This window comes from Lynx rufus, unplaced genomic scaffold (genome assembly GCF_022079265.1).
Source record: "Lynx rufus isolate CCGP_SWC_20201006 ecotype Redwood Valley unplaced genomic scaffold, mLynRuf1.p SCAF_7, whole genome shotgun sequence".
Classification (NCBI taxonomy): Eukaryota; Metazoa; Chordata; class Mammalia; order Carnivora; family Felidae; genus Lynx; species Lynx rufus.
In genome coordinates this window covers 34277286-34301369 of record NW_025814889.1, presented here as the reverse complement: position 1 = coordinate 34301369, position 24084 = coordinate 34277286, and the positions used below count along the sequence as shown (strand labels likewise).

Sequence of the window (24084 nt, the reverse complement as noted above, 5' to 3'; positions counted from 1 at the left end):
GTCTGGCAGGGCGGTTTCAGCCAGTGCAAGCCCCGAGGAGGCAACAGGCCAAATCCAGGGCAAATCCACAGATGCATCTGCCTGACAACCCCACCCGCAAATGTGGGCACCAAGGGCACCAGGCAGTGTCAGATGCCTGGAGTAAACACTGAGCAACCACCAAGAGGCACATGCTGGGGGTGGGGGGGGGAGGGTCTGCTTCTATTCCTAACATCTTACTTCCTCCAAGGAAAAAAAAAAAGAGAGAGAGAGACTTTGATAGACTTTAAAAGGTACTTCCAAATTCAACTCAGGAGTATAGTCTCGTAATCTTTATTTTAAGAACTCAAGTGATCATTGAGAGCCAACTGAGCAGGTAAGTCTGAAAGGATCATCATGGTGTTCTAGCGCCCTAAGCATTTCACCTCGCAGGTCACAGAGTTGAGGGCTCGTGAACTGAACTCCCGATTCCTGCGGTGCCCAGTCCCAAAGGGGCAGCCCTGGAGTGAAATTACCACATGCACTCCAGCCAGTGAAGAGCAGGGGATCTCACCTTCCTCCATCATGACACAGCTAAAGAAAGTTCTGCTGCCAGTGTTTGCTACTGCTCCATGCATGTGTGAACAGTTAGTGAGGATGTGGCCGGAGGGCCAGGGCTGGGGGCTGCTCCGGGTGGTTAATCACAGACACGCATGCAACAATGACCAGCCATGGGAATGAGACACTACCTTTGATGCATATGATCTCCTGAATGCCAAGGCGTGTGGTACATAAATCAACTTTTAAGGGGATGGCAACAGAAAACAAAACAGAATAGTAATAATAACAATTAAAAAATTAAAACTAGAACACAGAAATGGAGTAAAATCAGTTAGAAGTTTAAAACAAACACACAAGACTAAAGACTTAAAACACGTGATTATTTTTCACAGTGTCACACAGGACTGCGTAAGTGAGGAACCTGATTACATAGACCCCAGCAGCAGAGTCTCCGTGAACCCGGTTTTGAATAAGGCCTGGGTTCACTTTTATACTGAGAAGACAGCTTCTTCCTCACTATGCCCCAAATCTCTGTTCTCTTTTTACTCTCCCTTGTGTATAATAAACGAAAACTGTTCAAATATATGGTTATATATGCTACTTCTCCTTCAGTATAGCCCATTTGCTTGTGGAAATTCCGACTACTTCTTTCAGCTCAGTGTTATGGTGGGGGGGGGGAGGGGGACAGGTGGTGGGAAATTCCTGTTGCCAGGGACACAGACCACAGATACAGGGCAAACTGACTATAAAACCTGTTCTCTTCCAAAAGGCTCTCTCCTGGCAGTGTTCTTTTTTATTTATTTTAATTAATTAATTTTTTAAATGTTTATTTATTTCTGAGACAGAGACAGAGCATGAGTGGGGGAGGGGCAGAGAGAAAGGGAGACACAGAATCAGAAGCAGGCTCCAGGCTCTGAGCCATCAGCACAGAGCCTGACACGGGGCTCTAACTCACAAACCTTGAGATCATGACCTGAGCCGAAGTCGGTTGCTCAACCGACTGAGCCACCCAGGCACCCCTCTCCTGGCAGTGTTTTTGAACAGGGCCAAGGTGGGTTTCCAGGGGACCACCCAGAAATCCTGAATGGGGGTAGGGGTCATTTCTTGATTATACAGTGTGATAGGGACCTCAAATAGCATAAATAACTGATATTCACCAGATATATGTCAGGCACCTATGTCAGTGAATGCAACCTCTTCTCCACTAAACCTTGAGCAGAGCTGCCCAGAGCTAAGGTTAGTTACATTTGCTCTCTCGTCTTCTCACCAGCCCCAACAAATGGCTAAAAGGCAGTAAAGGAGTAAGGGAGGAGAGAAGAGCGAGGAGCTCTGGATGCTGCCGACGAGAGATTCTGAGAGCTTCAGGATAGACTGTAACCCCCTGTTCCCTTGTTGCTTCTCTGTGCATCAGTGTGGACCAGTATAGTGGGACTGCATTTCAAGAGCACAGTGGCTCAGAGCAGAATGGGTCTCCCTCCTAGCAGTGGCACTGAACTTTAAGTGTGTACGTACTGCCTCAGACTGACTCTTCTCTGCCACAAACCAGAGGGAGAGGATGAATCTCATTATAACAACAAGTCCATTAAAAACACAGAAGACACAGAATTTCCCCAAGCAGCAAGTAAACCACTCCACAGGAACTATGTAACCACAACCACAAGGAACAGCACTTAGCATCTGTACCTGTGGCTGGTGTACAAAGTAAAGGGAGTGGGGGCAATCACCTACTGATTTCTGGCAGAAGACAGGTACCAACTTGGCAGGGGCAGCGACTACAGGATTGAAATCATGATGCATCTGTGGTGTGCTGAGAAAATGAGGCCAGCCACAGAGCTGAAGCTTCTGCTATGAAACGCCTTGGCCTGACCCAGCGCAAATGACAGGCCCGTGGCTAGGCCACAGGGATCAAGATGCAGTGCGCCATTTGTATTTAAAGTAAGACTGAGGCAAAGAAAAGAGGTGGACGTGAATTACCTTTGGTTGGTAGGATTACGGGTGATACATATATTTAATCTGTATTATCTTAACTTTTCTACATAAGCATTTTCAATAAAAATAAGTTGTTCTCAGTTCCAGTTTTCTTCCTTCCTTCCTTCCTTCCTTTCTTTTGAAATGAAACAAAACTCAGGTACTTGTGTCACAGATGCCTGACTCAGAGATGGGTCTATGATGCAAGAGGAACCACTTCCCCCAACTGTGTGGGCCCGGTTGCTCAGGTAAGGCATGTCAACAAGATGCTTCTTCCTGAGTCAATCCCAGCCACACTGTCCCTTTAGGTATCCCCTCTCCCTTCACTTCCTGCTCTGAAAATTTTCAAACATAGGAAAAGTGAACCCCTAGGCCCAGATTTGCTAAATGTTAGCATTTTGCTACATATTTGATATATATAATCTTTATACATCTTTAAAAAAATGATTTGTAGGCATTTTTTATGCCTACAAATTCTAGCACACTCTTCTTAAGAACAGATGTTTTCCTATATGACTATAGTACCTTAATGTCTTACAAGGAACCTGGCATTGATGTGATAACATTGCATATCTACACATATTATACCATCCATGATCAAATTCACTTAATTATTCCAAAGTGTCCTGTATGGCTGTTTTTGTTTGTTTTCCTGCTTTAGCTTCCATCCTTAAAAATACATAGTACCTGCTCTAGCCCAGCCTGACACCACACCATGGTGGGATTCTGGTCAACATGTCCTAGGCTCAGCTTTGTCTTGAGTATTCTTTGCTTAGCCTATAGCAAATGGCTCTGCCTCTGTGGGGCACACATGGAATGTGAAGTCCCCAAGGCCTCTGATTCTGGGGTTCTAGGAGTGGGGTCCATGACTTGTTGTTCATGTAGGAGGGGAAGAGCTACCTATGGGGCCAGTAAGGCCCCAGGAGAGGCTGTTGTCAGTGACATGTATTACTAAGAACATGGCCTTGGCATAGCCAGCTTGGGCAGTCTGCCACTCTGCATTCTGCCAGGATTAACTAACAGAGAAACAGTGGAGAGACTGACCACAGATGGGTGTTTCTGACCAACAGGAGACGAAATGGCTGAACGTCTGCATGGAAGCAAAGTGACCTTGGACCTTGGTCCTTCATAGACCCCCCCAGCCCTCCCTATGGCAGTGCCAGTCCCCAGTGTCAGGACGTGTTGAGGCACCCGTGTACATATCCAGAAGCAACTCTTAGTTCCAATCCCAGGATCAATACCACTGCCTGGGAAAGCACTTGATAGGAGGCACATGAAACCAGGTCTCTGCAGGAGAGAAGGCACACAGGTCCCAACCCTAACTCAGTGCTGTCCGTGCTGGCTCGGCTGGGACAGGTAGAAGTTGGCTCTGCACATGGAGGGCAGGATGAGAGGCCTGGCTGTTTAGGTATACTTCTAGGAGAGTGGATAGGTAAATAGCTGGCATGGCCAAGGGAGACCAACAGACCAATAATGAGAGGAGAACTAAAACATGGGTTTCCTCCAGTTGACCAAGTTGCTAAGAGCTGGATTGAGTTGGGAGCAGGGAGACTGGAAATGGCTGCAGAAGTCATCTTTACTGAACAGGTGTGTGCAGGGCATAGGTCTTCCATGGCAATTGCCTGGAAGTTGATGGAGAGGGCAGACTCAAATCCAAGTCCTGGGGAGCCTTGTAAAGAAGGCACATGATGTTCTGGGGAAATTTTTCATTCAGAAAAGGGAGCTGAAAGTAGCTGGGACAGGAGGGTGAGTGTGTGTCCCAGGGCCAGACAATGGAGATGGAACAGCTTCAATCACTCCTGAGTGCTGCCCAGGCCTTTCTGGATTGTAGTCCGCACCCCATCATTGTCTCTGTGACACAGAGGTTGTGTTAGAACGTCTCTAATCCCTCTCTCTCTTCCACCTTCACTGTATCTAAACAGAGCTACAAGAGCCCTTGGAAACCAAAAGATTGAATAAATATCCAAGGGGGCTAGTGATGAAGGAGCGCTCCACATTGAGGTTTTACTTTTCAGGAGACTTGAGTGGCCACATCATCTCCTAAGCCTGTAGTAAGAGGGACCAAGTCAGATACACAGTGCCCCACTCAGCACAGAACCCAGGGCAGTTTCCTGGACCAGTTCTTTTATACCAAAAATTCCTCTCTAATCCACAAACATACAAAGCAGGGGTGATTCAGCCTCTGTCTAGAGATGCCTAAACCGTGTTGTCCCTGTCCAAGCCTCCACCAGAATGTGTGGCACGAACAACCCTTCTCCTGTCACTCTGGGCATTGGTGGATGCTATTCCACATGGGATCTTTGAGGACAAAAGAACAAATGGACAATGCCAGCTGCTTGCTAAAGATCTAGTGACTCTTTGAGTGTGGAATGCCTCTGTCTTCTTCCCAAGAATTAAACACAGGAACTCTTGCCATTGAAGCAAATAAGCGCCAGCTGTTCACTGAAAAAGCCCAAGAAAAGAGCTCCCTGTATGTGTCTCTTACTTGGAGCTGGGCTGGGCTCAGGAGACAGCTGTGTGTCTACTGGGAGATCAGAGGAGGGTGCTCACTTTCAACCCAGGGCTTGAGATGTGCTTTCCCTCTCTTCCACCTCACCGAAGACCAATTACACAGAGGATGAGAGTCAAGTCCTTGATCCCTTCTGAAGTCCCGTTACGGACGGGGCCTACATACCTCTCGCCTGGACTTCTGGGAGGACCTCTCAAGGATGTCGTCACTGGAGAGGTCAGAATCCTCTGAGAAACTCAACTGGCGCCGCAGCTGCAGCTCTAATGGGATGGAAAGAAGAGGCAAATCGAGGACACCACAGTACTTTCCTGATGTCTACATTCACACAAGCTGCCCAGGGGAGTGGGGTACAGATTTTATTTCTTTCCAGTCTGAGTGGCTCTTAACCCATAGTGGGGAGCCAGGAGCTTGGAGGCTGACACCTGTGCTGGCCGGGGCAGCGCTAACACTGAATAGAGGCCTGCCTGGTTCCTCCCGGCAACACTGCGCTCCGCCTTGCTCAGAATCAGGCTCTCCTCTGAGGTGGTGTGACTTGAGGAAGTGCACAAACCTCCCGAGTCTCCCTTACTCAGTTTCGAGCTGGGTTTTACCATTAGTCTATCACACAGAATACGCTGTGTGAGCTCATGGTTCAGTTTCCTTCTCCCTCACCCCGTTAGCATTGCTCCTAAGGACCCTTAGGGAGGCAGCATGAGGAAATGGATCTTAAGAGAAGAACCGATGGCTGAGAACACACACCTTATGCCCTGCCCCAGGAAGGGTCCCTTGGTGCTGACGTACCTGTTCTCACGACAGGAGACATCCTGTGCTTGCCAGAGTCCACAGTGGCACCGCTGGAAGGGGTGCTGGAACAGGACTTGTCATCACCCTTCTTCTTTTTGTCCTTCTTATACCCAGAAAAGACTGACTTCCACAAGGACTTGGGTTTGGCGGCTGCTTCCTCCAGGAGGTTTGGGCTGGGCTTCTCTGGGGGCCGGCCCTCACCTTTGGACTTCTTCTCTTTCTTGTTTCTGCGGGGGGAGAAGAGTGACGATCTCTTCTTGCTCTTCCCACTGGAGCCCTCGGATGAGGTGACTGAACCATCTGGGCCCCCTGAGTCCGACGGAGGGGAGAGGACCTCCTCACTAGTGGCTTCATGCTTCAGGGTGGGCTCCCTGGGGCCTTTGAGAACTGGGCGTTTAGGGGACTCGAGGCCAAGTTCTTTGCCCTTGGAGGGAACTGAGGAGGCTTTGCGGGAGGTGCCTCCTGGGGGCCTGGAGGTCCCAGCTGCCATCTCCATCTCCTTCATCCTACTCAGCTGCTTGGCCATAGCGTCTCTCAACGCCTGGCTCTTCACAGACTTCTCCCTGGCTCGCATGCGCTCCTCAGCCAGCTCCTTGGCTTCTGGAGAGACTAAGGGCAGGACCCTCTTCTGTGGCTGGACCCCACTCTCCAGAGTAGGCAACCTACCATTCTCCTTGGTTAGGGGTGGATGGAGGGGCCTCTCGGTGCGGGACCAGCAAGAGGGGGGTGTGAAGAACTTCTCCTGCAGACTCGAGTCCTCTGTCTTGTCATCATAGGTGTCCTCCACGTCATCAGCAAAGGGGATCTCATCCACACTCTCCACAAACGACTTCCGCACCTCCTCTCGAGGGGGCTGGGCAGGCTCTCGGGGGGCCCTCATAAAGGATGCAGGTGGTGGGGGTGGGATTACTGAGGCCTTGGGCTCGGTCTCCTTATGCTCATAAATCTGATATGGCTTCCTTCGAAGAGTTGCGGGCTCCTCATCCTGGGGTGGGGGTGGGGGTGGGCTTGAAGGAGGAGTGAGCATGGTAGAGTCAGAGGTGTTGAAGCTCTGGCTGCCCAAGGTCTTCATATTGGAGGAGCTCCCATGAAGGCCCAACCCAGAGCTGCTCGACAGGTCTCTCCTCTCCTCATGGGAGCTTTTCAGCTCTCTGTCAGATGGGGACTTGGGGGTTGGCAGCGAGGGCTGGTCGCCATCTGACTTCGGCAGGCCCAGCCTCTTAGGAATAGGTGGAGGTTTTAGAAGCTGGAGCCCCTCACCCTGAGGAGACTTCTCAACTGAATAGGATTTTAGGGACACTGGTTTAAAGGCTGGGGAGGGGAAGCTGGACTCGGACACCTTGCTCCGATCCACGGGTGTGAGTCCGAGGCTACGGCGGATCTCGGCACTCTTCATCCAGAACTCTGCCACCAGGTCATTCCGCTTCAGGGCTTCATCCACAGCAAGAGGGCTGCCCAGTCTGTCCTTGGTGTCCCCTTGGGTCTTCAAGGGGAGGGGAGCCAGGGGGATGGGTGTTTTGGCTGGAATGGGCTGGAAGCATATGGGGGACTTGGTGGGGGACGGGACAGTGGCCTCAGAGGAAGGCTGGGGTTGGGAGCAAATGGGGAGCTGGGTAGTGGTGGGGGTAGAGGTGGCCAGTGGTGACAGGTGCTGTGAACTAACTGGGGAGGTAGGTGTCCTGGCTTCTGGCAGAGCCACTGGCTGTGATCGGATAGGAGAGTGCACAGCTCTCTCATCACTGGGCACTTCTTCTTTGGGCTTCTCTTTGGGGAGCAAAGGCTCAGGGAAAAGGCTCTCCTTGGGCAATTTCACCTTGGTAGCAACAGAGGCAAGTGGGATTCGGGCCCCCTACAGAAAAGGAAAACAGAAGCTGCTTAGAAGGTAGTTTGATGGTCAGCAGAGACCCCTTGGGGAGCTCGCTCAAAGGGCCTGTGTTTGTGAAATAAATTCCTCTCTGCCTTTTAAGCTGTTAGCCAAATGGCTCCAGGAGAACCTTTCTCCCCCTTCTGTTCTATTTGTTCAATTTTTAAAACCACTCTACTTTGTTGAACAGACTCAGCTTTCAGGGTTTGGTTCACCTCAAACACATTCTATATTCTTTGTGCACTAAAATGGACACTGGCCAAAGCACACTAATGGATCCAGCTCTCACTCCTGACCATCGACCCCAAGAGCTCAAGATCTCTGATGTATGAAAATAGGGACCAACACTTTAAGATTTAAAATAGATATTTTCAAATTTAAATTTTTTAATTTTTTAATTTGAGAGAGAGAGAGCAGGGGGGAGGGTCAGAGGAAGAGAGAGAGAATCTTAAGCAGGCTCCATGCTCAGTGCAGAGCCCAATGCAGGGCTTGGTCTCATGAACCCTAGGTTTACGATCTGTGCTGAAACTGAGTCAGATATTCAACCAACTGAGCCACCCAGGAGCCCCCAAGTGGCAATTTTTTATACTCTACACATCATCCTTCCCAGGAAGCTCAAAGATCCAGACATTTCTGCACGAATCCTTATATCATCCCACCCGCAAGTCCCAGTAAACCTCCCGCAGTTTCACAGATGAAATCAACCAAACTCATCTTGCTTCTTGGAATCTCAAAGACCAAATCAAGCTAACCCAGGTCTTCAGTTTGCCCTCCCTCCCTGATGTGTCCTCCAGATAGCATTTCCCAAAACACGTTCCACAGGACATACTGCTATGATCTATTTACGTAGCATTCTCCGATGCGTGGCTCACATGCCACTGGTAATCTGGGTGAATACATATATATTTTTAAAGTTTATTTATTTATTTTGAGAGAGAGAGCAAGAACAGTGGTGGGGGAGGGGGAAGAGACAGAGAGAGAGAGAGAGAGAGAGAGAGGGAGAATCCCAAGCAGGCTCCATGCTGTCAGCACAGAGCCCAATGTAGGCTGGATCTCACGAACCATGAGATCATGACTTGAGCCAAAGTCAAGAGTCAGATGTTTAATTGACTGAGCACCCAGGCACCCCTGGATAAGTATTTTAAATTTTAAGTCATACATTCATTTTAACATAACGCTAAGAAACACACGTATCTATCATATCAAACCAATGATTCCACAACAATTATTGCTTTAATTTACAAATAAAGTTACTTTTAAAATGGCATGGTACATGGACACAACAGAGTGACATGGTGGGAAGACTCAGGTTTGGGATTGGTACAGTGCAGGGTTAGGGAGCTGCTGCCCAGACTGCCTTGTCCTCACGGTGAGGACTAAGCTGGAACCCCAAGGCCACTCCTGTTGTCAGCAGCCCCACTTAGTACAAGATGCAAAAAAATGGGCTGACACCAAGGGCCTAAGATGAGGGAGTTAATATGTCCACTCAGGATCCTATCAGTTTTGTCCCCCACAGTGAGCGCCGAGTCCTTACCTCTGCCTCAGGGCTGTGGCCTGGGGAGAGCAGACCAGCCTGCTCCTCAGGGGATCGGGGAGGGCTGGGGACTTGGGCGGGACCTGGACAGAACAGACACAGGATTTATAAGAGGAAACAACACCCTGCCCTTCCCGCTGAGGGCTCCTCTCCCAGCCAGCTCTGCAGGGGGGTCACTGTTGGTCAACAGAAAGAAAGTCCTTTCCCAGAGTGTCCCTAGATGCCACCTCTGCTCATTTCAGAAGTATGGGCTTTTTTTCACTTGTGCGATCTGTGTCCAAAGCTTGGAGATGTACCTTCTACCCTTTCATAGCTCCAGAGCACACACAGAAAGGGGCTGTTGGCCAAAGCCATGCGCAGGATCTGTGCAGAGGGAAGGGGGAAAGACAACAACAGGCAGAGCTGTCTGCCATTTGGAGGTTGGTATGCAGTGCACCAGCTCTGCTCCGGCTCTGCTCTGATGACCTGTGTCTTCGGTGCTGCCCCTGTCCTTGCAGGCTCTCCACAGGAATTCTGGAAGCAGTTTCTGCTGAGACAACAGGCTTACCTCTCTCCTGGTGCCCTGGTGTGGTGGCAGGTTGCTCCTCCTCATTTTCCGATACCCTCAGCTCCAGCTCCGCCTCCACTGCTGCCTGGTGCTGCATGCGAAGCTCTGTTTCGGCATCTGATGGGATATCATCAGACCAGTGCTGATCTGGCAAAGGGAAGGGACAGAGCAGCACTTGAGTGAGGCCCTGCTTCTTTACCAGTCTCCAACTGGCCCCAGAAAGTAGCCGAATCAGTTCATCAACTACAGCACCACTGCTTGATGTCTGGACCTGGTTCTGTGTCCCAGCTAGGCCCTGCCTACTGGTCCCTACTGAGGTTCTGAGACTCAGAGCCTTTATTCTCTGCAACATAGCACTCTCATCAAAGCCTACAGTGCTCCATTTCCTTTTCAAATACACAAGACGGTACCTGATAGATCACAACAGAAAGAAACATAGTGGGTGTGCCTGTGAAGGGCAGGCCTTACTTCACGGACTCACCACTGGTCTGTTTCCCCCAACACCACGGCGAGGTCTATGCTCCCTTACAGTCTTGCCTGGACTCGTCATTTCTCCCAGGCTAGTCCCTGCCACCCTTTCCCCAACCAACCAGCCTATAATTCTTAAAATACCATCTCTTTTGTAGCTACCTTTCAGAGGCCCACTGAATAAAGGCCCTTTTATAAAGCACCCAATCTGCTCAGTTTCTCAACCACAACTTCATGAATGCAGGCTATGCCGCACGGTGGCTGACAGGGGGAATGACACACATTCAAGTTAGCAGCAGACCAAGGAACACAACCAGGAGACCTAATGGCCACCTCTTTAGAGTGCCTTGCTTTTGCTTTAATGTATATTATCTTTCCCAAGTTCCAATCGCACGGTGGGGAAGAGAGTGACCAGCACAGTGGAGAGGGGAGGCTCTGGGGTCCCCCGTACCATCATCCAGCTCAGCACCAGTGTCCCCTGTGTCCCCATTCTCCGCTGCCTCCCCTTCTATCTCTGCCGGCTCCGAGTCCACATCTTCCTCCAGGTCATTCTCATCAAATGGGACTGTAAAGCAGAAACGTTCAAAGGAAGGAAGAAAAGGACAGGCAGACAGACAGAGACTGTCTGTGCAGGTGGAAGCTGGTGGTGGTCTTCCCAGGGCTGCAGTGTGAAGACCATGAGGAGAGGCGGGGAGATGGACTGTGAAGTGTCTGGATTTGGACCCCAAGGTGGAAGTTGGTCAGCCTTGGGGGAGCTACACACAGTGTGGGTGCTGGTGAGGGCCTGGGGCCCTTCCTGAACACCCGGGACCAGCACTGCTCGACGCCAGCAGGGCCCAGTGGAAAAGGAAGGGCAGCTTCCTCTGGTCACCTCCTCTTCCCCCGAGACTGCTGTTAAGTGCCTCGGTGTGAGAAGGGCAGAGGGGAAATGCTGCCTCTGCAGGCCCAGCAGCAATGATGACTCTTCTGCCAGCACGCCCTGGACCGCTTCACAGGCCACGCGCCATTTACTCCTCACAGTAATCACTCAGAGGGCCTGTGGCAAAGCCGAGGCCAGAGAGTTACAGGATTTACTCATGGTCATATTGCTCCATCTAGCAGCTGCAGTACTGTGTGTAGGCGAAGTCACTGATGGATGAGGGACCAACAGGATGGACCCCTGAGGGCACCCACCTGCCCTTTCAACGGGTAGAGGTGATATCTTTGCTTGGGATAATTTAGAGAAATGTTTTTTTTTAAGGCTTGAAGGAGAGGATGAGGGGATATGTAAAGTTCACTGTCTAGATGCAACACCAGCCCTTCAGTGCTGCAGGACAAGGCAAAGCACTCATCGACTTATCTTTCCTCAGGAGGAAACAGCCCCTAAACACACACACACACACACACACACACACGCACATACACACACACACACACACACACTCAGACCTGTTCCCAACCTCTGCACACTTAGAACTCACACTAACAGTTTGGAGTAAGACAAAGCAATTAGGAAAGCAAGGTGTGCTACTTTATAGGATGCTGTGAGGCCCCAGTGTTACCCGAGACCGACAGGACCCATCTTTCAGGTGTCCTGAGGGTTTCTTCCAGGCTCCTAAGCACAGCCACTCTCACATCACTCCTAAAGGTTCTCACTTCAGGAAAAGGGGTTACGCTTAGGTTCGTATATACAAGGGCCAGAGGATCAAAGCCCAAGGATGGGCAGGCAGCAGAGGCACTGGCTGTGGCACAGCTCAGATTTTTTAAAAGGCTGTACCACAGTGAGAGGCCGTGTAATGGCTGGGCCCTCTCAAGTCAGTGCTCTCGTCACCGTCCAGTCTCATGGATCTGCATCGCTGGCACCTTAAGGATGTGCAGAGTAAGTGTGGCAGAAATGTCGAGCATGGATACCAAAGTCTGAATATGACGAAAATCCAGGAAAATCAAGTGACTACCTTTGGAGGCCGGGTGGGGAAGATAGGGAAGGGGCACTTTGAAGATGCCGGGGATGTGTGCTTTCTTGACCTAGTCACAGGAGTTTTTGTTAAAAAAAAATAATTACTGGGGTGCCTGGGTGGCTCATTTGGTTAAGCGTCTGACTCCTGGTTTTGGCTCAGGTCACGAACTCAGTTTGTGGGATTGAGCCCTGCGTTGGGCTCTATGCTGGCAGTGTGGACCCTGCTTGGCATTCTCTCTCCCTCTCTTTCTGCCCTCCCCTGCTTGCATGCACACGTGGTCTCTCTCTCTCTCTTAAAGTAAATGAACATTAAAAGATAATTCCTTAAGCTGTATAATTAGCTTCCCACCCTTTTGTATACTCAGTTTATAAAAATAAGGTGATGATTTGCATCTAATTTTGGAGAACCATACAACATAGGTTTAGAATGGACTATGGGGAAAGATGAAAGAATTCCAGAATAAGTTCTAGGCTGGCAAATAGTTAATGTCACACTCCTTCTTTTGAGATACCAGAGCAGCCCATGGAGCTGGTAATGCCAAGATGCTTTCCTGTGATGGTGGCATTTGTTGGGGAAAATATTAGGGGTGAAACTACTCAATTATTTCCAAACATTTAAAACCTTTGCACGATAACTTTGCTGTTGTAGTTCATCAAACACCAGGAAGTGAGATTTCTTAGGAACAAAAGTCTCTGTGCCTTCTCTAACCTGAGCTTCCTATCTGGGTAACAAACTCATGGTTTCATGACACCATTTCTGAAGAGGCTGGACAGTTACCTCTCTTCCCCCAGAATCTTTCTCCTCTGGGAGTCATGTCAACCCAGTGGAAACAGAACCTGGGCTCATCCCGTCTGGGCCCACTGTGCCCAACACATATGCTCAAACAGATGTATGAGTGGCTAAGCATCAAGATGGCAATCTGTACTTCTGTTGGACAGTGCGCTGGACGCGGGCACAAAGGAGACCACACTGTTCAAGTCACACTGCCCCAGGTCAGCCTGACCCCAGCCCTGGTCCCTTGGCCCTCATGTGGTTCTCTGACTCGGAGTTGCTGCTAAGAAATGTCTGTTGTAGAGTCAGAAGGGTAACAAGTCTACAGTCCTTGGGAGTACCTTGAAAGGAACAATTGTCACATACATTAAAAAACAAACAAGTGAGAAATATCAATGCAGCAGCAGCAGAGGCTGGAGAAACGCAGCTTGAGGGATGGAATTGGGAGATTAAATCCAGGTTAAGATGGAGTGCAGAGTGCTAGAAGCTGCCACGCACTATGGAAGCTGGGAATCACAGACATACTTAGCTTTTGGTTTATTTCAGCTGCCAGCTGGGAAGTCTTGACACCTCAACCTTGTCCAACCATCCTGGGAGACGTGCTAACATGAGGAGAGATGGCCAGCAGCTTCTGTTCACAGAGCTAAGGTCTGGCCTCAGGCTCAGCTCTCCCTATGGTTCTGTGAAGGTACCTCCTGACTTGTGTGCCTGTGTCCTTTTCTCCTGCTGCGTGTCAGGTCAATGGAACGGGCTGGTAAGAGGCTGGTGGTAAAGATCCATGAGCTCCAATCCTATGCATCCCAGAAGCAATCACAAGGACCACAGTTTTCAACCAGGGGGTAATGCTTCCCTTCTTTAAGTGGTACTGATATTGTGTAGGGCAGTTTTGGTTGTTGCCTTGATGGCCAGGGTGGGAGTAGAGGCTGTATGGCTGATGACATTTTGAGGGCAGAGGCCAAGAAAGTTAAATGTCCTCAATAGAGGGGCGTCTGGGTGGCTCAGTCGATTAAACGTTCGACTTTGGTTCAGGTCATCTCACGGTTTGTAAGTTTGAGCCCCGTGTCGGGCACTGTGCTGATAGCTCAGACCCTGGAGCCTGCTTTGGATTCTGTTTTCCTCCCTCTCTTCCCCTCCTCTGCTTGCACTCTGTCTCTGTCTCTGTCTCTCTCTCTCTCAGAGATAAATAAACATTAAACAAAAAAATTTTTTTTAATGTCCTACAACGCAAAGAACTCCCTGCCCCTTGTCAAGAACTGCCATCACCCATGCTGAGGAATACCTGTCCAGAAAAGTTTAGGAAGGACAACCAAGGTTTCTCAGCTATCTCTTGGCCTAAGTACTTACAGAAACCCCGCACATCAGTACGAAGACCCAGCGGATGCTACATCGAGTTATACCCAGCCTGTCCCTCTACTGTTAGCAGAACAATCCTATGTTCTCCACTCTTCACTGAGGAGTCTTCCACAAGTCCCCTAGTACTGAATGTCTCCTTCTCTGTACTTTGGTGCGTTTGTGGGCTATTCACCGATTCTTCTACTTTCACACCCAATTGCTACACAATTTAATCTCTGCAGACTTTAGAAATCACTGCTAAAGATGTTCCTTTAGCTTTGGCCTTTACTCAACCTTTATTAGTAAAAAACAAGTTTATGTCCTGTCTATGCTATTGCTCTCCTCCGGATCTTCCCTGAAAGGCGTGGGGTGCGTGTCTGGTCCATGCAAGAATGGGCCGCCTGAGTGAGGCATGCATGTGCCCCCCCGCCCCGACTGTGGCATGCACTAGCAGCAGAACCAGAATTCTAGTGTTAAGGTACCAGCAGAGCTGCCGAGAGAGAGTGGTTATGGTGAGTGGGGAGAGAACAAACATCACCAGACTACCTCCGGAGACTGTCTCCAGCCAGGCCTGCACTGCTGCGCGGCGAATGGAGGGAAGGTCAGGCACTGAATTTAAAACAGACGATAGATACAAAGTTACACAGGAATGCGGGTTCCCGGTGAGGAGAGTCGAGGTCATCCTAAAGCCCCAAACAGAAGGGAACCTGACAGATGTTCTAAGCCAGAGGCTTGTCCCGCAGCGATGAGGGGTCAGAGTCCCGCCGTAAGCCTGTATGACGGACGCTCGGGATGAGAAAAGAAGAGAGAAAACAGGGAGGGTCAACAGTGGCTCGAGGCTGCAGAACTGCCCCATGCTGTAGGCCAGCCAGACGTCCCGGGTCAGTAGGGCCAGTCTCCTCACTCCCGTTGAATGGTTATACTGCTGCAAAAGTAGTTAACAGAAGGTGGTCTTGCCTAGAGGTGAAGATTTGGGGCCAGGGAGGATCAAATGTCCTCGTTAAGGGCTAAGTTTCCTGAAGGCAGAGTCCTGCAGGGTGTGTGGCCCCAACAGGCCTGAATGGAAACGTGAAAACGAGTGAGAGACAGAGGTTCATGACAGCAAGGATCCATATTTGGACGATAGGTCTGCTGAGGTCAAAGGTGTGGAGAGTGACACGGCAGCCGCCGCATCCCTCAGCTGTCTCCATTTTTTCCTTTTATTGCTTGTAATCATCTTCACCCTCCTGTGGAGCACAGGCCAGCTCACCTAAAACCTAGAGCTGGATATTACGCTAGCTATTTTTAAAGGCCTCCTTGACATAAATCTCTTAAAACTTCATTTCAGTTCAAAATATACTGCCCCACCCAGTCCTGCCAATGTACATTCACACTCAGACACACCACAGGAGGAAAGCATCAGAACATTTTACCAAGTGGACAGAGTAACCCTGTCTAGCAAAATGGGGAAAGAAAGCAAATTCTTGGTTTTCCCAAGGTCAAGTTCATTTTACTATTTTGCATCCATGGAGAAAGATCCCATAACCTCTTAACCCATAGAGAACTTTACATATCCTCAAACAAAAGTTAAGGGCAGTGGTCATGATTAACAATACCAGGACAACAAAATGGTTTGTTGGCTTTTACATTTTGATTAAACTGATGGCTTTGTCCCTACCAGAAGGGTCCTCTGTAGCAATGAGAGGGGAAGCAGGGACAGAGCTGCTCTGAGGGGCATATCGGGCCCTTGGATCTTGAAACAGTTACCTCTAGAAGTGGAGGACTCAGAGGTTGGTACCATTCGCTCCTCCTCCTCTTTCTCTCGAATATGTGTCCAGTGCACATCAGCCTGGATCTCCAAGGGGTCGCCTGGATTTATGATCTGCTGTAGCCTCTGGCTCCCGACTAGTGTACCAGAGTCAGAGGTGGAGGAGATGAGGAAGGGAGAGATGGTGGAGGAAGGAAGCAGAAAATAAACAGTGAAGGGAAGGAGGGGATGAAACATCACAGGAAAGGAAACAGAAAGAAAAGTTACTGTATTTGCCAGGATCACTTTGAATCAGAAAGAGGCAAAAATTGAGAATATACACGCGTGCGCACACAGACACGATTTCTACTCGTTCAGCTTGATTTTGTTGTTTCAAGCTTCACTTACACTGTTAATTTCAACGAAGTGAACCATATATCCCGACTCTAAACAGAAAGAATTCTCCTTTCTGATGCTCTTTTCATCTCATCTGCATTTGAGGGACCCAAATGCCAAGTCAGAAAAAAGAGCAGGTCACAACTGGCCTCTGGAGGGCCATCCCCTCTGGGTCACGAGTACTCTGCTGTTAGCCAGCACAGCGCGAGATCCCGAAGGATGCAACGCTCTTGCCCCTTCTGAGGATACACAGCATGGTGCTTACCATCACCTGCCATGTTGACAGCTTCTCCTTTGAGATTTAAGCCAAGTGACAAGTGAGAGATGGGATGGGACAGTGTCATTCTGTCATGAACCACCTAACTCACGCAGGACAGAAATGTACTTTGTTGGTACTTCAGTGTTTATCTTTTGCAGCTAGAGAGAGAGAAAAAAAATCCCCCTTCCATAATAGGTCTCATGCTGCATGCAGGTCTGCGGCAGGGACACAGCTATGGGGAGAAAATGGAGACAGGGGAGGCAGTGGCTAGGAGAGGAAGCAGAGCTCTATCTTGTAAATTCCCAAGACTTTGGGAGTTCGTGGGCAGGAATAAAACAATACCTCTCTGCTTTTTCTGAGGTCAAAGCCTTTTTCTTACAACTCCATTTGGTGCACCACTGCTCCCCTCTGGACACAAGACCTGCCTTTTCAGCTAAATGAGAAATCACCAGTAGCCCCTTCAGATTATTCCTGCTGTCAGAGCCCAAAGAATATACATGCAGCCTCTGCCCTGTAAGCTCCCTATAACCAGTGCTTGGACCATGCCATACAGTTGGGTTAAAATAAAGGGACAGCCAGCAACTTGGGGGAGGGGACATTTTGGGAGGGAAGATGGCTTTTCAGTAGCAAGAGCAGGTGCCACCTGATCTGAAGGAGTCTGGGATTCCTGATGGGAGCCCACTCTCAACTAACTGGACAGTTTGGCTTTGGCTTCATCACTATCACACAACCTCTTAATTTTTAAGCACTGGGGAATGTGATATGGACAGAAAGTCCTAGTAAGATTACCAAATGTGGATGTGGGCACCATCCTGTGTTAAATGTGGGGTGGTAGCCCCTCATGCACTCTCTTGTCGGAACTACTGGTCTCTACGGATTCATTTTTCTAAGGTCAGTTGGCTTTTATGGTGTTGGATGGGGTTGAATCACGGCAAAGTCACCCAATAGCTTGAATGTCACATGACTAAGGAAGGGAAGTCAAAGAGAAAAATGCAGACCCTTTCTTCATCTTCTAAGCCACAAAGAGAAGAGACTGAGTCTTCTCCCTGGATAATGTTCTGCTTCCTGTTAATAAATGTTACAAGACACAGTGGAGGAAGGTTCTGGGTACCTGTGCTGATGAAAACACCTGTGCTGGCTCCCCCACTTTTGATAGCTGTGACTGTGACATGATTTTTCAGCATTACAAGAGGCCGAGTCTTCGCTAGATGAGGGGACTTGCAGCAAAGCATACAAGGGGCCTACATGGGGCCACCGTCATTAAGACTGCTTCTAGAGTCTTCTTCTCAGACTTCCCCTTGATTCTGCTTGTCTTATATGTTATTTGCTACATGACCATTCCCAAAGGCTGGGCCCAGGGACAGGTGCCCAGCTAGGCATGTGCCAAAGCCTGTCCGCGCAGCTTTATAAAGCACAGATCTTTTAATGTGGGACCTGCTCTTGAAGGCAAATTCTGGATGGCTGCTAGGGAGCCAGGGTAGAAGGTGGGCAAGGGGCAGAGTGGGTACCTTTACATGTACCCGTATCTTCTTCCTTTGACAGATGCTGGAGCCACTGGCTTTGCAGGAGTTCTCTGTCCCAGGGGCAATACTCCCCTTCTACAGCAGGGGGAGCCAGACACCCACAAACACAGCATCAAGAATCCCGCGTGGGGATAAAGAGAAAAGAGAATGGAAGGGAGGAAAGAGAATAGAGAAGAGTTATCTTCAGGTGCAAGGCAATAACATCCTGTCACTGTCTACACAGCCATGGAAGTCCACTGACCAAAAGATACACACACACCAAGGGCTAGGAACAAAGGCCCAGAGCTTGGCTGAATTTGTCGGTATGTGTTTCTGCAGTTCAATCCCATTCCCTGCAGGTTTGGTCTTGACACTAGTTCCAGATCCAGGAAATTAAGTCTGCATGAGGGAAAGCAGGGATAAAGTCTCCTGAAAAGGGCATAGGCTTTGACCCTAAGCTGTGTGTGGGGCTACAAGCCACTGAATGTGTGAATCACCAGATGGAGATAATGACAAAAACAAAGTACCTTTCCCCTGGATAAGCTGTGAGCACAATCACCACCTCTGACTACTAGGGACCCAGAGGCAGCCCTGGGCCAACCACAGCTCTGCACACACAGCAGTTATGGAGAAAAGAACCCAAGGTGCCAGCTTTCCGGCCTGGCCTCCTGCTCGCACAGACCTTACTTCTCATCACGGGGAGGAGGAAGGGCCAGGGCACCAAGTGCTGCCTCTGTGGGCCCCACCCCAGCCTCTGTCTTTGGAGGGAAGAGCGCAGGAGAACTAGGTCTAGAGAAGCCCCTTAGTGGTCTGAGGAAGAGCCCTGCCTCTGAGCGTTCACACTGGCCCTGGGCATCTTGGGGGCAGGGAGAGGCTGTGCTTCCTTCTTGTCTGCCCTGCCTCGGCAGTGTCTTGGGCTACACAGCTCTCAGGACCAGCTCAGTAATGTAATTGGGAAGAGCTCTGCATCTGGTCAGCACGCGGTCCTTCCTGTGCCAGACTGCGGGATAGGACTGGGCAGCCAAGCACATCGAATTCCAGGAGGAGCAGCAGAGCAATCTAGTGCCAACTCTACGAGGCCCGGGGCTGTCCAGAATCTAATGTGCTCCTCTGACAACGGCTGGGAGGGATTGGTGCTTTAAAGGCCCATGTCCTTCTCTTCCATTCCATGTCCCCTGGAGAGAGAGCACGGCCGTGAATTAACATGGCACCATCGTCAGGGGGATTCAGGTCTCTACCTGCCCTAGTTTCTTCCTCCCCACCCTCCAGACCTCTGTGCAGACAGGGCAGGGAAAGAATGACCCTCTCTCTTACAGAGACAAAAAAGGATGCCCACCAAATTCTTCCTCATCACTCAAAGACACACACAGCCAGAGATGGGGGCAGAACTGAAACATTTCAAGTCCAAGGCAAGAGAACATTTCAGAGCCAACCAGAGTGACTTAATACTGGAACTGATGCTCCGTCTCAGGACACTGGTCCAAACATGTTACTGCCTGTCATCGACTGAACCCTGTCTGGTAGGCACCTGGCCCCTCCTCAGTGACAGCAGCTCTGAGCAGAGTGAGATTCAGTGCTCTGCAGCCTCCAAAGCCCAGACTCTGAGTCAGGGAATCCTCTAGGAAGCTAAATTCCCTTTCTTTATTAAAATAAATTTCTTTAACAGAAACTAAAGGAAAAAAAAAAAAACAACAACAGAAAATGAGGAGAGGAGAATGAGTGACCTAATTTGGTTGGAGTACTTATGCTGTTGACCCTTTGCCTTCCACTTCCAATATCTACTCAGAAAGTGCACAAGGGACATTACTTCCACTGCCAATGGCCTCCCCTGCCCCCCAAATCTAAGGCTAGAGAGAGGCAGGAGGGATCGCCCCTGGTGCCGTAGACGGCACATCGGTGTGACTCCAGCCACAGAAGCCTTACTCAGGCATGGAACAGAGTCAGAGTTAAGAGAAGAGATTTTTTTCTGACCTTCACTAGACTCTTCCTCTTCCTCCTCATATTCTTCCTCTTCCTCCTCCTCCTCCTCCTCATACTCTTCCTCTTCCTCCTCTTCATTCCCAGGCTCGTAGCTCTTTGAGGCCTCCAGCTCCTCTTCACTCTTTCCTTTCAGAAGGGCATGGATCCTCACAGCCTCCTTCCAAGGAACACCGCCCAGGTCGGAGGTGGGCAGAGGCTCCTCTTCCTCCTCCTCCTCTTCCTCCATCTCGGACTCAGAACTGCTGTGGGGAAACAACCATACAACCAAAGTGAGGGAATGACAAAAACTGAGAAGGAGAAGCCACAACCAGAGGCAAAATGTCCCAGCAAAGCAACTGCTGGGCAGGAAAGGAGAGAGGACATGCACAGAGGGGTGTGGTGTGCTTTTCTGCCCAGGTAAGACCCACAAAGGGAAGGAAAGAGAGTGAGTAGACGGCCAGAGGAAATACACATGTACAAGTAAGCCCTACATAAACCCACATGAGCAAACAGCTCAGCCTGGGCGGGGGCAGAGGGGGGGCTCTATTCAATGAACTGCAACTCCACTGAGTCCAGTTTCAGAGGCCCTCAGAGACAGTAGGAGGCACAGACTCATTTTGATATGAACTCAAGACCCTGGGAATCAAGAAAGGAGAGAAAGTCTCCTTTCATCGTGATCTGTCTGGTTTGAGGAACTCAACTCTACTTGACTCAGGTGGGTTGGCAGGCTCTCCTGGGAAACATGGTGAGAAAGAAAAGCTGCCTCCAAGAGGCCTGAACCTTAGCCACAGACGGGCTGGCAATCAAGGAGTGTGTGCTGGAGGGAAGGCAGCACATTCAATTCCACAGTGTTCTTTAGTCCCCACAACGTGCCCTGCCAAGAACAGGATACTATGGGGAATACACAGTTAACACGGTAGCAAAGGCGCTTTTCACCACAAGGTTATAGTACAGGGACTATGGGGAGAGGGTGAAAACAAATATCCCGATCACTGGGGTCATCACCCTGGACAACCAGCCACATTTTCTACCACCATTTCCTTTATGGCACATGGCCTAGCTCAGCTTGAAACAGGAAGCAGCACTACATGCGAGAAGACCCTTGCCGTGACCTGTGCAAGCCAAAACCATGGATCTCCACCCTCGAGGCCACCACCTGGGAGCATTTCTATCCGCCTTTCCTGCCTGCAGAGTTAAGCAGTCGATAGGTGGTACACAAATAAAAGTGCCCTACAATATAGCTGTAAGGCAGGAAAAAAAACCCAAACATCATTATACAAATGAAGTTTCTCAGACCTGTTTCATGGTCTGATAATTCCCAAAAAGTCTTTTTCAGGAGAGGCTTTGCCCTCAGTGAGAAATGTGTCATTGACTGGGCTAGAGGAAATTTGGCTTTTCCAATCCAGCATGGTCCAGCCTCTGGCATGAGAGAGCCTCAAACCCCAGAAGCATCAGGCATGGGATGGATGTCCAGTCCCATCTTCCTGTGATGGTGGGGGGGGGGTGCTCTCTCCCCACCCAGAGTGGGGCTGTGAATGTGGAGAGGGAATCAGTGAATACAGTGTGATAAGGTCAATGACACCTCACTACCAGTGCTATTATTAGTACCTGTGCAGTATAGAATTTACCTAACTCAAAGAGAGGTCTGGCCTTTGTCTTGGCTTCTGGGATGTAAACTCTAAGCCCTTGGAAGGTCTTGCCTGATGGGAATGTGTTTATTTCCGTAGGATCCTTAGGTCATGGTAAGTAGTCTAATAATGTGATTTAGGGTGAGGGCTGGCCACATCAGAAAGACCAACAATTTAGGGTGGGGGCATTGAGTCATGAAGTATTAGCTGGCCTGGAGACTGAGATCAATCACAACATGTTGCTAATCAGTTAATCTGTCAATTGATACCTAGGTAATGGAGCCCCAATAAAACCTCTGAACACCAAGGCTTGGGTGAGTAATACTATATGGGTTTTGTCACACGTTAATACCAAGAAAGTAACACTGTCCTGACTCCGTAGGGAGAGGACAATGGAAGCTCCACATCCGTATGTTCTTGGACTCTGCCCTGTGCACTTCCTTACTTGGCTGATTTCAGTAAGTATCCTTCCCTGTAATTAACCACAACCATGAGTATACACATTTTAGTGAGTTCTGTGTGTCTAACAAATTATTGAACTTGAGGGTGGTTTTGGGAACTCTCAGACTTTAGTTGGGTCAGTCTGAGGGCAGCCCTGGGGGCTGTATGCCCGCCTACTTCTCAGGTGGCTGATTCTCAGTGTTACACTGGCTCTGCTGCTTACCAGCTGCATGACCATGAGCTGATTATTTATGCTGAGCCTCAGTCTCCACATCAGTAAGAAGGCAATGTTCACATCTACCTTGTAGAAACGTTGTGAAGATTAGGAATTTTACTGATTTTTATAATGTTTGTGTTATACTCTGGGACTCTCGCTATTCACTTCTTTGTTTATGCATTTACATATTCATTCATTCATTCATTCATTCAATGAACATTCTTGAGTACTTACTAAATCTCAACCAATGGATACAAAAATAAAAAGAGGCAGCTCCTTACTGTAAGCAGCTCATTTTGGTGAATACTACTTGATTCATTTATTCATCCATTCATCCATCCATCCACCCACCCACTAAAATTTACTGAGCGTCTTTTACTTACAATGCACTTCCTCCACATTGCAAAGAATACAAAGATCCTTATTCTCAAGGGAGATAAGATACGAACACGGCATGATAAAATAAGGTAGGAAATAACTGTAGTGGAATGAAAGGTTGAGAGGAGGCAGTTTAAGGTGAGTAAACATAAGAATTTGGACGATGGAAAACTTGGCATCTGGATTTTGACTGTTTTTCAGTATTTATTTAGGTATTATTTTCATTTGTTTACTATCTTATTATTTAGCAACAATGTGTATCACTTAACATCTTTCAAACATGAAATAAGGATAAGAATGCCTCCTATGCTCATCTTAAATCTTATGTAAATTTATTCAAACTTCAGGTGGGCAGAAGGCAGGCCAGCTTGTCCTTCCTTCCCAGCCAGGCATACAAGGTAACTCCAGCAGTCGGCAGGCACAGTGGAACTACACTGCCACTGTTTGGGAGAGGTGCCTTCAGCACGGCCCATTCCTTGTACTGTGCCACGTCATGAGGGCAGTGGCACTGTGCATAATGTGAGCAATTAATACTCTATGATGAGGGCAATGGGACTCACAGCTATGAGTGTGATACTGGCTAGTTTTATGACAGCTCAAAGACCACGGGAGAATAGCAAGTGAGGCATGGAGCATAAAAGATAGGGTGGAAAGGTCAACCCTTGCCTTTCTTCATAAGCTATTAGCTCTCAGTCTCTTTCTGAAAGGCCTTGATACGTTGTTTCTGGAAATCTGAGACAGGCAAACCAGTCTCCCTCCCTCTGTGAAGGAGAGGGGTGGACAAGCATTGCCAACTATTCCTTTCCAAGCCATCACATCCATGGGAGCTTGGAGCAGTCCCCTGAATCTCACCAGGCTCCTTATGTCGTGCAAGATTCACAGTGTAAACTCAGTACTTCAAGACTCATTTTTACATTTTGTGGCTGTTCCCAGTGCCTGAATTTCTGGGTCTGGCCTTTGAAGAGGCTGGGGGAAGGGTACAGAGAAGGAATCTGTAGTGAGGCAGACCCCCTCACCCCTACTTGGACATCAGCCTAGAAACATCTTAAGTGGGAAGATCACTATGCCAGAACAAAAGACAACATAGGGAACAATTTCTCTATCCTTTTGGGAAGAGAGCGTGACCTCTCAGTTTATAGCCTCCTAGGAGATAAAGGCCACAAGAAAATATAGTCATCAAGATCAGCATTTGTAACAATCTATTGTTTGATGTAGGTCCACCTCCCCTGGACTGCACTCTCTCTGAGAGCAGGAACAGGTCTGCTTGGCTCACTGAAGTGGTGCTCGTAGTGCCTAGCACAGCCAAGAAAGGCAAGGAAGGATGCACAACCAGAGAAAGCCAGGGC

The 24084-nt window shown here is 49.1% G+C and overlaps 1 protein-coding gene across 1 annotated transcript in view; it reads right to left on the bottom strand.

Annotated features, from left to right (window-relative positions):
• Positions 1-24084, bottom strand: part of MICAL3 (microtubule associated monooxygenase, calponin and LIM domain containing 3) — a 120606-nt gene that overhangs the window by 23125 nt on the left and 73397 nt on the right. Inside the window, exons 21-26 of the mRNA XM_047066980.1 lie at positions 20087-20337; positions 10644-10757; positions 9725-9871; positions 9178-9260; positions 5777-7628; positions 5162-5256 (exon numbers count right to left, since the gene is read on the bottom strand). Of these exons, the coding sequence (XP_046922936.1) occupies positions 5162-5256; positions 5777-7628; positions 9178-9260; positions 9725-9871; positions 10644-10757; positions 20087-20337 (2542 nt within the window). The remainder of the gene's footprint in view (positions 1-5161; positions 5257-5776; positions 7629-9177; positions 9261-9724; positions 9872-10643; positions 10758-20086; positions 20338-24084) is intronic.